The sequence below is a fragment of the Arachis ipaensis genome, chromosome B6, assembly GCF_059453495.1.
Source record: "Arachis ipaensis isolate K30076 ecotype BB chromosome B6, ASM5945349v1, whole genome shotgun sequence".
Classification (NCBI taxonomy): Eukaryota; Viridiplantae; Streptophyta; class Magnoliopsida; order Fabales; family Fabaceae; genus Arachis; species Arachis ipaensis.
This window is the reverse complement of record NC_142441.1, coordinates 39,071,140-39,084,450: the sequence shown is the minus strand read 5'-3', so window position 1 is coordinate 39,084,450 and position 13,311 is coordinate 39,071,140. Positions and strand designations below refer to the sequence as shown.

Below are 13,311 nucleotides of genomic sequence, written 5' to 3'. Positions count from 1 at the left end.
TGGTGTCATTCTGAATTTAGATGGAACGGCCACAAAATGATCAGCAACAACAACATAATGCTGTACAAGAATCTCAGACAGGTTCCTCTCGAGGAAAATCTGACCCGGCTTGGGAATATTTCACTGTGAAGTATGATAAAAATCATAAGGCACAATATACATGTATCTTTTGTTTGAATACTTATAATGGAGGGGGGATATATAGGATGAAATATCATCTTACGAAAATTCTTGGACAAATTAAAGTATGTAACAAAGTCACTAAAGAAGTTGAACTTCAATTCAAAAGGATTATGATGGAAAACAAAAAAAAGATGGAAAAAAGAAAATTTGAGGAGGAGTCTTATGGTGGGGAAGCACATGCACAAGAGGCTGAATCGCCTAACCCTGTACAAGCTGCTATTCATACAACAACGGGAGACAAAGGCAAGAGAAGAGCCATAGTAGCTACACAAATTGGAAGTTACTTTAAAGAAAGGACTACTCCAGGATCTCAACCGACTTTGAAAAGTGTTTTGGCTAGTAAAGAAATTGTGCACAAGGCTAAGTTGGGACTTGCCAAATGGATCGTTGATGCACATATTCCTTTCAATGCAATTCAATCACCTTACTTTCAACCTGCATTGGATGGTGTTGCTTCAATTGGACCTGGTTTCAAAGGACCGTCATATGATGAAATAAGAGTTCATTTGCTGGCTGATCTTAAGAGAGAGTGTCAGTTGCTGGTTGAAAAGTATAGGAGCTCATGGAAAAGCACCGATTGTACCCTGATGGCAGATGGGTGGACTGATCAAAGGCAATGAACTTTAATTAACTTTCTAGTTTATTGTCCTGCTGGTATATCATTTGTTAAGACTGTTGATGCTTTTGATGTGATAAAAGCTGCCGATGCATTGTTTAATTTGTTTGCTGATGTTATTGAGTGGGTTGGGCATAGTAACATTGTGCATGTGGTCACTGATAATGCTGCTAATTATGTATCTACTGGAAAACTTATTCATGAAAAATACCCAAATATATTTTGGTCTCCTTGTGCTGCCCATTGTATTAATCTTATTTTGAAAGATATTGCAAGTATTCCTCACATAGCTGACCTTGCTTCCTGTGCTTCAAAAGTGACTGTGTTTGTTTACAATAATATGATCTTATTGTCTTGGCTTAGAAAAAGAAAAAGTTGGAAAGAAATTGTTTGACCTGGAGTCACATGTTTTGCCACTGTTTTCATTACTTTGAAAAGTATATATGATCACAAGGAAGATTTGCAAGCATTGATGGTGGACAAATATTTCACTTCTCATAAGTTAGCCAAAAGTGCTAATGGAAAGATTGTTAGTTCAATTGTCTTGGATAGTAAGTTTTGGCAAGATTGTGTTACGATTGTGTAAATTGTTTGTCCTCTTATTAAGTTGTTGAGACTTGTTGATGCTGATGAAAAATCCTCTTTGGAAATCGTGTATGAAGGCATGCAAAGAGCCAAAAATGCTATCAAGACAATGTTTAGAAATCGAAAAGCTGCTTATACGCCATACACGATTATCTTGAAAATGAGGTGGGATAAGCATTTGAAGTGTGATCTCCATGCGGCAGCGTACTTTTTGAATCCAGGCATTTTCTATAGTGAGAGTTTTGTTGAGAAAGCAAATGTTTTGAGATCTTTACTTGATTTGCTTGATGTTGAGACACTTTGTGATGACTCAGTTGCCGCAATGCAAGAGATACAACTGTATCGGTATCGTAAAGAAAGTTTTGGGAGGGAAAGTGCTAAGAGAGCGGCATCAAGACTCGAACCTGGTAAGTTATTTCATATCCAAGTTCAGTTTAGTTTGAAAGTTTAATATGTTGAGTGATAAAAATTAAAATTTATATGATTTTTATATCTACATAGGTGAATGGTGGAGGCTACACGGTGGGAGTGCTCCTAATTTGCGAAAAATGGCAGTCCGTCTTCTTCATCAAACCTCTTCTTCATCTGGATGTGAGAGGAACTGGAGCCTTTTGAACAAATTCATTCAAAGAGGAGGAACCGGTTAGAGCATAAGGCTAAGTGACATTGTTTATGTCACTTATAACCTACGCCTTCAATCTAGGTTACATCGAAAGAAGAGAAATTATGATCCAATTGACATTCAAAGCATTGACACGGTAGATTTTTGGGTAATGGCAGATGAGGATGATCCTGAATTTACTAATAGAGATGTTGAAGGCATTGAAAGTTTAATATACACTGATAATGCTCTGCCTTCGTATCCTAATGGTGAGTGACATAGCAAATTTTGTTTCCTTCCATAAAGATACATGTCATTAATATTGATTTCTTGTTGAGTTTTCTTTCTATTTTATTAGATGGAGGAGACATGGAAGTTGAAGTGGATATGCCTAATGTTTTAATTGAATCCTCAAATACTTCTTTTGGTGGTATTTCTGAAGATGATGGCTTTGGATTACCTGTTTATGTTGGAGACATCGGAACACTTAATGATGATTATGACTTCTGATGAGTAGTGTCTTTGTTTAGTTGAAGTATTGTTTGTTGAATGTTGTCTCTTTTGGTTGCAAAACATTTTGTGTTTGTCATTTATGTGCATTTTGATTTCTTTAGTTATGAACTTTGATATTTGAAATTGTTTATGACCTTTTAATGATAAATTATGTATTGTTCATTTTGTGAAATTGTTAAATTTTGAATCTTATTAATTTAAAAATTATTGAATTTAACTTTTTTAAATTATGTATTAAATTTTTTATAATTTTATTCTATATTTAATTAAACCGATTTAATTACGGTTCAAATCCAATTAAACCATTAAACTATTTAACCAGTTATTTGACCAATTCGATGACCAGTCGTCCAATCCAGTTCTCACAACCATGGTTAGAATATTATTATGGTCGTAGGTATAAATTAGGAGATTCTAGTGGTAGGTAGAACTTTTTAATTATGTGAAATAACTATAACTATATTTTATATAGTTGCCATTAAAATATCCTAATTTATATGTCTATCACTATTTCACTACTACCACTATGATATTCTAATAAGATGTGAATGATTTAGCGCAAGATGCAAAGTAAATGCTGTGTAGTGTGTATACGTCACCAATGTATATATATTTGTTTTGTAATTAATTTACCCATGCATGCCTGTATTATATGTGTTCCCTCCATTCAATGTACAATGCTTTAACAAATAGATTGCACTGATATATGGTTAGGTGTTCTGGCTGCAGTGGCGGGACCTATCTCCTCAAGAAGCACTCATAGTGAAGCTAGGCAACATTCACTCATACAGCTAAATAGTGTAACACCAGAATGGCAATGTGAACCTCCTTCGTTCAATTTCAATAATATCAATCATACTTTTCAGGGAAAACCAAAACCAACCAGTTAGGTGAAACAGAGTAGGATTCCCTCCTTTCATTAATTTGGGATCAAATTATCAACTGTGTTGTTCATATGTGCTTCTTTGTTTTGCAGAAAATTATGTGTTAGGTTCATTCATATAACCTTATGTGGTGAATTCAGTGGACATTAGTAAGATAGTGAACAAATGAGGCATCTCTAATTACTACGTCTACATGGAAACTCTTAGTTGCAATTAGAGTATACTACCAAAACTATCTTTGATTTTTGAATTAACTGACAGAAATATCACCTATTTTTTACAATTTTTTTTGTTAATAATCAAAAATAGTTTTAAAAAATAAAAAAATACTAGAGATTGAATTTTGATCTAATTTTATTATATATTTATTAAATAATTATCTAAATATTTCTACAAAATTTTGGATCATATAAATAAACGCTTTGCCAAACAAACACAATTTCTGATAACAAATTAAAAAAAAATCAAGGACGATTTTGGAAGTTTACTCTTCCAATTAAATCAGTTTTTTTCCCTTACCCTGAAGCTGGTTTTGTTTCTCTCTAGCTTTCGTTGCCGCATCCTATAAGCAGATTTGTAAGCCAAGTTGCAATGCAATGCTATGTTAGAATACTTTTATTCTGTAGGAGGCAATAGGTGACACATCAATACTAAACATTATTACTTTCATTATGAATCATGAATGGTTGAAAATGCATTCATTATTTTTTCCCCCTTTGTTAAATCAAGATTTTAGTTCATACAGGACAAGAACATTCCGGAGAAAAAGTCAATAGCATCATGTATTTCATTGGCACCCAAAGACTAGCATTTTGGCAAACAAACTGGAGTCTCTTAACAGCAGCACTAAATTACAAGGTTTGTCTTAACATGAGGAAAACTAGAATGAAGGTCTTCCACCTTGATTTGCCAAACACTTTGACAAATCGAAAGGGTTTGATTAAAACTACTGAACTACTGCACATACAAAGTAATACAAAAAAACAAATTAATGACCTTTAACAAAAACGAAAGTTAACTAACAAATAGGAAGAGGAGCACCGTTCCACTCTCCAAGGCATTCAAGTAGAGGATCAATGATCTTCCCCTGGCACATGGCTGTGAAAACCTTGTCAAATTCTTCGCCCGGTGACCTAACCTTTTCGCCGGTGAGCATACCGGTTCCCAATTCCTCCCTGACAAACCTGTAAAGTGGGTAGGACCTGCATTCCTTGATCTTGTTTGGGATCGTTGAGTTTCCACTCTCATAAGCGATTCTAGCTCCCTCAACCTCCTTTGGCAGCACGGCCTTCAACTCGTCCTCGAAGATCGCAATCTTCTGGAAGATGGAGGTGTTTGCGTTCTTCTCACTCTCTGCATTGGCCAAAGCGTGGTCCACAAGCACTTGCCTCAGCTTCTGCATTAGCGGGTAAACAGCGCTGCAAGGATCGTCAATATAGGTGAAAATATGCTCCCTATCAACCACTTTGAGTAAATCCTTTTCGCAAAATCTTGAAGGATGAAGCTCCCCGTTAACGCCGGTGGTAAGCGATCTCTTGGCGACTAAGCTGACAGTGTTCTTGACAGCGTTCTTCAAATTCTCCTCTAGATGCCTCAAGTCAATGGCTTGGCAAAGTGCCATCAAGAAAGTGGAAGACATGAGTTTGAGAATCTCAATAGCTTCATTGGTCTTTCTAGAAGAAATCAAACCCAACGAGTTCACATCCTGGTTGTGCTGCTCAGCACTCTGCACATGGCTGGTTACCGGATTCGCTAGGTATTGAATCTCAGAGCAGTAAGAAGCCATTGCAATTTCGGCACCTTTGAATCCGTAATCCAAGCTTGGATTCCTAGCAGCAGAGAGATTCGAAGGCAAGCCGTTGTTATAGAAATCATTGACAAGTTCCGAGAATTGCGCGAACATGAGTTTTCCTATCGAAGCCAAAGCCAAACGCGTGTTATCCATGGAGACTCCAATTGGGGTTCCTTGGAAGTTACCACCATGCAAGGCCTTGTTCCTTGACACATCAATCAAAGGATTGTCATTAACAGAGTTAATCTCTCTCTCGATCGACTTGGTTGAAAACCTAATCACTTCCACAAGAGGACCAAGCCATTGCGGCGAAGTTCTAAGGGCGTAGCGATCTTGCTTCGGCTTCTGCAATGGATCCGTTTCATGTAACTTCTTAGCGGCTTTCATGTATGAGCTTCCATCCAAAATGTGTTCCATTATAGCAGCTGCTTCAATTTGGCCAGGGTGGTGCTTTAGCTTGTGAGTCAAGTGATCGGTGAACTCTGGCTTCCCCTGCATCACTTCGGCGAAAATAGCCGAAAGAACTTCCGACAAAACCGCAAGCACGTTCGCCTCAAACAGAACTATAGAGGCCAGGCCGGAACCCACTGCGGTGCCGTTGACAAGTGCAAGGCCTTCTTTAGGCTGCAATTCAAAGAAGTCGGCGTTGATTCCGGCCAATTCGAATGCCTCCTTGGCATTGAGTAGCTCCCCGGATGGCCCCACTGCTTTCGAGTTGGGCCTTCCGGTGAGCAGTCCCGCTATGTATGAGAGTGGGACGAGGTCCCCGGACGCTGTGATTGTGCCGCGGAGTGGCAAGCATGGTGTGATGTTGGTGTTCAAGAGCTTGGTTATGGCTTCCAAGATTTCGAACCTGATGCCAGAGTAGCCTTGGAGAAGAGTGTTGATCCTCACTAACATTGCTGCTCTTGTTGCCGTGTGTGGCAATGTGTGGCTTGATTCTGTGCCATTGCCAAATATTCCAGCATTCAAGAACCTGAAGAATCAGAATCAAAATCATCATCAACATATCTCCTTTATCACAGCCAATAATACATACAGTATTATTTAATGTTAATATATTGTTTTAAAATTAACAAAATGTATGTATCTGTCAAACATCGATTGCTAAATTAATTATTATGTATTTGTATATAAATTAATTTATTTTTAATATATAATTTATATTTTATCGTGTATCTGATTTTAAGTTGTAAAATTAATCAAGTATTCTCTTTTCTAAAATAACTGTTGCTTCTATTTTTATTTTTTGGTTTCATAAAGAATGAGTTTGATATTGGTGTTAGGTAAGGAATTATAGTTGTAAACTTGTAATACTCGGAAGGAGTCAACAAGCATACACGCATTAAGCGAAGAAAGGTGGGTCAAACATTGTGTGAACATAGACATATGGTAGGAGGAGTGGGAGTAGGAGTAGGAATAATAATGCAATGAAACGTGACCACATTCACCCACCTACCCCACGTCACGTGCAAAACCACTATTTGTGGTGGCTCCCAAAAATTAGCCAGCTGAGTTCACTCGAACGTTTCAACTCAGTTAACGACATTTTGGTAACCTGGCCAGTGGGTAGGTGTGGAGCGTGGACAATATTTATTTTCAGCAACTTGTTATTACTATTTATTTTATATTATATTATATTATATATATATATATATATATATATATATATATATATTTGTCTTTTGCTGTTGGCATTTCCTAAATCATGCTTGTTCATTTAACCCCTAAATAAAAAATTAAGCCTAGATCTCACACTTCACATTAAATATGACCATTGTCTATCAATTATTACTGTCAATATAAAAAAGAATGTGAATTGTTAAATATATAAAAAGAATTTCAAAAAATATATATTTTATGGCTATAGCACATGTTTTCTTATTGGTAATACATTTAACAATGTTTTTAATTTAAGTAACTTAATTAAATTCTTTTTTCCAAAAACCAACACTTTTTTGACAAAGACCGAAGCCAACTCATGTATTTATCTTCAAAATTCTTTTACATTCTCTGAATAAGAAAAAAAAAAAAACATATTGTCTAATGATACTACTTATTAGTTAAGTACTAAAAAGTTTTAGTTGACAATTATTCACCAATTAATATTGTAATATACCACTCCTCTTAGTTTAACTATATGTCATTTTACTCATATGTAAATTAATTAAGGAATCTAAATCAATTGTTAATGATAAAATAAGTTATATTAAAATATTCTTATTTAACAGTAACAATTTATAATAAGTCACCAAAAACACAGTCATTTATAATATAAATATTTTAATATTCACTGTATTTAGACTTTATAGTTTGTATTACCAATAATCAATAATGTTCCAAAAGAGAAAATGAGTGTTACGGTTAATTATGAAACTAGTATCTGATAGACTAGAAATAAATGTGCGAACCACGAATGTAGCATTGTAGAAGCCCAGTGAAAATGTATTGGTCGTAAAAATTTAGTGCAATATATGGAAAAACGAATAAATAAGTTACTCAAAATAAGTTAAGGGTCAAAATTTGGTAGAGTTTATCAAAAGTTATAAGGGGTTTTATTTGTTCCTTTCTTTCTTTTTATTGCTGAAATATAGCATAAGCACAAATATAGTTTTAAGTTATGAATTTAGGTTGAAAAAGTTTGTAATACGATAAAAGAGGGTTAATCGTTATTGATTTTACCATTCTCATAAAATGTGTGTTCATTAACTTTTTTGTTTTAAAAGATCTTAATTTTTTAAGTTATTGTAATATATTAAATAAAATATAAAATATAAATATTTTCAATTAGGAAGACGTTAGGAAATATATATTTATATATATATATACTACTTGTTTTTTGGCGCGACTCACATGTTGATGTAAAGACGACGATGATGCAACGCACTAATTACTATATTATGAATCAGTCTCGTTATGTTACCAACAATATTTGTGTTAATTTTTGCCAATTTTTATTTATAATTGTGTTTAATAAAAGTGTCTTTGTCGATGTGTCTAATAAAAATATCTTTTTTATGATTGTGTTTAATAAAAGTGTCTTTATAAATATATTTTTTAGATGTGTCTCTTTATATATATATATTTAAAATATAATAATTAATTATTATTAGCAATAAGTTGACAAATAATAATATTGGTACCTTATACTTTTATGAATTCAGCATTAATCAACCGGTCAAAGACTTATTAATACTAAATAATAAAATGATTCATATATTTATAAATTCATCAATGAATCTTTGACCAGTTAATTACTGTTGAATTTACGTAATAGCATGTATTTTATTATTATTAAAATTCCATCATCGTCTTTTTATAACGGATGATTTGAATATCAGCATCTCAGTCGCGCTCTTCTCTTTGTTTTCAAAGTCGTCTAAAAAATAAAAACACCATTATATGGTAATTATTTTTAAATAGTTAAAATCTAAGAGTTTATATTTAACACGAGTATACACATTAATTTATATTTAGAATGTGGTGATAACTAGATGAATGCCGCAAAGTACAGAAAAAACTCGTATATATTTGTTTTTTTGTCCAATCAAAAATTATCTTATAATAATTTAGTTAAATATATTAAATTATTTAATAATTTTTAATTATTAACTTTATATTAAATGTACGTAAATTTCTATTCATTACACATATGGATATACATATATATAGTTCAATTATATTATTTATATAAAAAATTATTCATATATATAAAATATATATTAAAAAATAATATATATATATATATATATATTAAAAATAAATTAAATAATATGTATATGTATATTTAATTATTTATAATAATACATGATAGTTAATTTAGCAGCAGAGTTTTGACATGCATATAGTATTTTTTTATATAATTATATACGTTGAGATGATTAAAATGTAATTAGTTACCTGATGAGCTCTTTCTGGAGAGCACCACCTTGTTTGGTTCGGCGGTGTGACGTGGCACCGAAGCCGGTAGTGACGCCGTAACTGTCAGTGCCGTTGTTCATGCTGTCCATAACCCAATCGCTGCTGGCCTTAACGCCCGCCCTCGCCGATTCCGACAGCTCAACGGTCACACCTTGGTCGTGCGCCGCGATTGCCGCCACCTGAGATATCGTCAGCGTCTCTCCGCCCAGCTTCACCACCGGCTTCCGGTACTCCGCTACCATGCGCTTCACCTCATCCAGGTGGCTCCCCTTCAGTGCCTCTGCGGCCGCTCCCCAATTCAACGGGTCACTGCCGTTATTATTGGTGGTTGTGGCGGTTTTCAAGCAGAATGAGTCATTGTGGTTCTGGTGGTGGAGGTGGCCGTTACCGTTGCCGTTGGTCATGGTGATTTGTTCCATTTAATTTGTGATGAATGTGATTAGATGAGAAAATTAAATGCAATGAATGAGCAGAGAGAATAATGAAGAAGCTCTTCTAAATGCTAATTAAGTTTGAGCGAGAGAGAGAGAGAGAGAGATGATAAAATAGGTTGAGGAAGCTTATGGATTTCCTGAGAGGAGGAGGAAGAGTGAACGGGGCATTATATAGAACTTTCTTTCTGACTATTCTACTTGAAAATCATGTGCTGCTCTATGGTACCGATCATTATTGATATCTACTTTATAAAAAAATGTTATTATATAATCACCCTAAAAACGTTTTGTTATTAGAATTTATTTTAATGTAATGTTATTCTTACAAAAAATTTATACAACTATTATTATATTTTTATAACATACCATTTAAATAATAAAACCTTTTATTTTATATTATTTTGTGATTTAGTCTTGAATCGTGCATTGGTGTTTGGTAGGTGAGCATACGGATCGATACAAGGGTGGCAGCGAGCCACACGCAGCACAAGGGGTTGGTTGAAAATTAATTACGACCGTGAGATTATGAATCTTCTTCCACGGCCATGATGCTGTAACGTGTAATAATCTTAACAGGGTTAGGTGTGGCAGAATGGACGGACCAAATGAAAGGAAGTGCAGTGGTTGGGGATGACTCTCAAGTCTCAATTTGGCCGACGACTTTGGTTTAGCACAGAATGAGCACTACAAGGAAAATGATAATTATCGACGCTAAAAATCGACGGCTAAAATATTCGTCGATAATTTTCAACGGTTTTGTCGTTGATAAAATAAAAAACAAAAATTAAAAATAAAATATTAAAATCGACGACGGTGTCGTCTGTTATTTTAAAAATTTAACACACTTTTCTATTAGCATCGCATCAGGGATGGAAGATGGGCGAGAATATTCTTTTCTCTTTAAAATTGACGAAAATGTCGTCGATTTTAATATTTATTATATCTACGGCCTTGACCGTCGATAAATTTGAACGATAAAGATCTTTATAAAATTAGATGGATGGTTTAGATTTATTATATAAAATAGACGGCTAGAGTGTTGATTTTTTTTTCAAATAAAATCGACAGTATTAGTGTCGATTTTTATCAACAAAAAATTTTTCTCCCAGTTTACTTCCCGCGTCCCTCGTTTCGCCCCAATTAACCTCAATTTACCTCAGAAGTTAACCCAAAATCGCGCCTTCTCCATTTCACCTCTGCCATTTCACCAACCCTCCCTCTTCGATGCTGCCGCGCCTCTTCACTCTGCTGCCACCGTATTGTTGCTCTGCTGCTCTCGCACCCATCGTCGCCCCTCACACTCGCGCGCCACTGTCCCTTCGTCCACTATTTCAAATCAAAAACACGTCGTAGCACCTCCTTCTCCGTATGAATTTCCGGCAATTTGTCACATGAACTATTACAAGTGCTACTTCAACTTACAACAAATGATTTCATAGTTGCATTGGTTTGCAACATCGAATAAGGTTTGGTTTTCCTTTTCTCTTTACTTTTCTATGTTGTTTTTCTTGTTTTGTGAATTGTGATTCCGAATTTCCGATTTTCGAATGAAGTTCTTCTTCTCTGCTCTGCGAATTGTTGATTTCTTTCTTTTTCTTTTGGTCTCTGCGATTTTTGTAAAGTCTCTGCTTGCTCCATATCTCATATTTTCTTATTCTTTTCTGCAGCTGCTTTGGTTTTACCCGCTATATGAAGAATTTCATTCTGTTATGTCAATCTCTTTGTTCAATTCAGCAATTAATTCGAATTGTATTGGAATTTGAAACTATGGTTTCACTTAATCTGTAACCCTAACTTGCTCTTTTTCAGAGCTTGAAACGAAGAGGATTTTGCTCGACATTTTTAAAGAAAAGCAGAAGAAAAGCGCGGAAGCTGGTACAATTCTGTATTGAAATTTTTAATTTTTGTGCATTTTTTAGATTTACATTAGAATATATTTTTGTTTTTGTGTTGATTATTGGTGATTATATATTATTTCATTATAATCGGGTTATTCTGTTGAACTAGTTGAACATCTATAGAAGGAATGGTTCGATGTACTGTTTGATTTTCAGAACATTGTAGCATTCTCTCTACCTCTTGTAAAAGAGGTTAAAAACAGAGATATTGGTCCTCTATGTAAAGTGCAGTATCCACTTTAAAGGATAAAGTGAATCACCATAGTCATTATTCGAAAAAATTAAGGATCTAGGGTTTAATCTGATACAAGTCTGCCATTGGTATGCACTAGATGGGGTTATAGCCTTATAGGCCAAGGGTGGTTGATAAACCCATATTTTATGATGTATTTTGTGCTCAATTTAAGTGATTTATTCAATCCTTCACCCACTTATTCATGTAAATTCCATGGTTTTACTTTCCCTTCCTTATTTTATGATATAAGTGAAAAACATGTTTCCTATGCTTTAAAAATATTAATTTTAATTATCCTTTTATTACCATTCGATGCCGTGATTTGTGTGTTAAGTATTTTCAGATCTCATAGGGCAGGAATGGCTCAAAGGACAAAAAGGAAACATACAAAAATGGAAGGAAAGCACAAAAATGGAGTTTTGAAGAAAAAGGCAGCGACGCGAACGCATGGACGACGCGAACGCGTGCCTAGCGCGAAAATACAGCGACGCGAACGCGTGGATGATGCGGACGCGCACCTTGAGCAGAACGCAATTGACGCGTACGCGTGACCGACGCGTACGCGTGACAAGGAAAACTCCCAGATGACGCGAACGCGTGACCCACGCGGACGCGTGACAGACGCCACGTACAAAAATCTGCAGAAAACGCCCCCAGCGATTTCTGGACCCTTTTTCGGCCCAAATCCAAGCCAGAAACACAGAATATAAGCCAGAGAATGAAGGAATCAAAATATAGACGGAGATACAACTGAATAATTCATAATTTTAGGTTTTAGATGTAGTTTTTAGAGAGAGAGGTTCTCTCCTCTCTCTTAGAATTTAGGATTAGAATTTCTCTTATTTTTAGGATTGCTTCCACAATTACAAGTTCAATATTCCTTTAAATTACTTTCTAGTTTTATTTATTACTTTAATTGATATTTATCTTCCAGATTTGGCTTTTGGACCTTTCATGTTATGATTTTCTTAATTAATATATTTTGAGGTATTTCAGATTTGATTTCTGCTTTAATTTATTTGTGAATGATTTCAATTCAATTTAGATTTATTTTTCCCTTTTGGCTTTGGTTAAGTAATTTATGATACTTGAGTTATCAAACTCAGCTGTTGATTGGAATTGGAATTCTTTGCTGGTTGATTTGTACTCCAATAACTCTAGTCTCTCCATAGGAGTGAACTAGGACCTGAGGATCAAATTGATTCATTCACTTAACTTACCTTCATAGTTAAAGGTTAATTAAAAGTGGGAGCTGAATCCAATTCTCTTCACACCTGATAAAGATAACTAGGATAGGACTTCAAATTCTCATACCTTGCCAAGAGATTTTATTAATTATTAATTTATTTTTCTTGTCATTTAAATTACTTGCTCCTTAATTCAGAAATCCAAAATTACACTTTTACTTATAACCAATAATAAATCATACTGCCCTGCAACTCCTTGAGAAGATGACCCGAGGTTTAAATACTTCGGTTATAAATTTTTATTGGGTTTTGTTACTTGTGACAACCAAACTTTTGTATGAAAGGTTGATTACTTGGTTCAGAAACTATACTTGCAACGAGAATTTATTGTAAATTCTAAACCATCAATCTTCCTTTCATCAGTGGTTCAAAAATTTCATTGCAGATTATGGGGTGCCTCTC

At 34.6% G+C, this 13,311-nt stretch overlaps 1 protein-coding gene and 1 pseudogene across 1 annotated transcript; one reads left to right on the top strand and one right to left on the bottom strand.

The window, feature by feature from the left end:
- The first annotated feature begins 314 nt into the window (after positions 1 to 314).
- Positions 315 to 2,495, top strand: LOC148555215 (uncharacterized; annotated as a pseudogene).
- Positions 2,496 to 4,141: 1,646 nt separating this feature from the next.
- Positions 4,142 to 9,741, bottom strand: PAL1 (PHE ammonia lyase 1). Its single transcript, XM_016352425.3, has 2 exons — positions 9,075 to 9,741; positions 4,142 to 6,150 (listed from the first exon to the last, which is right to left on the bottom strand). Exons 1-2 carry the CDS (start codon positions 9,512 to 9,514, stop codon positions 4,401 to 4,403), a joined length of 2,190 nt encoding a protein of 729 aa, XP_016207911.1. The 5' UTR covers positions 9,515 to 9,741; the 3' UTR covers positions 4,142 to 4,400.
- Positions 9,742 to 13,311: the final 3,570 nt, after the last annotated feature.

Coding starts and splice junctions, on each gene's coding strand:
- PAL1 (XM_016352425.3), bottom strand. CDS start 9,514: ATGGAACAAATCACCATGACCAACGGCAACGGTAACGGCCACCTCCAC. Junction 6,151..9,074: donor CTCCAGAAAGAGCTCATCAG/GTAACTAATTAC, acceptor CTGATTCTTCAG/GTTCTTGAATGCTGGAATAT.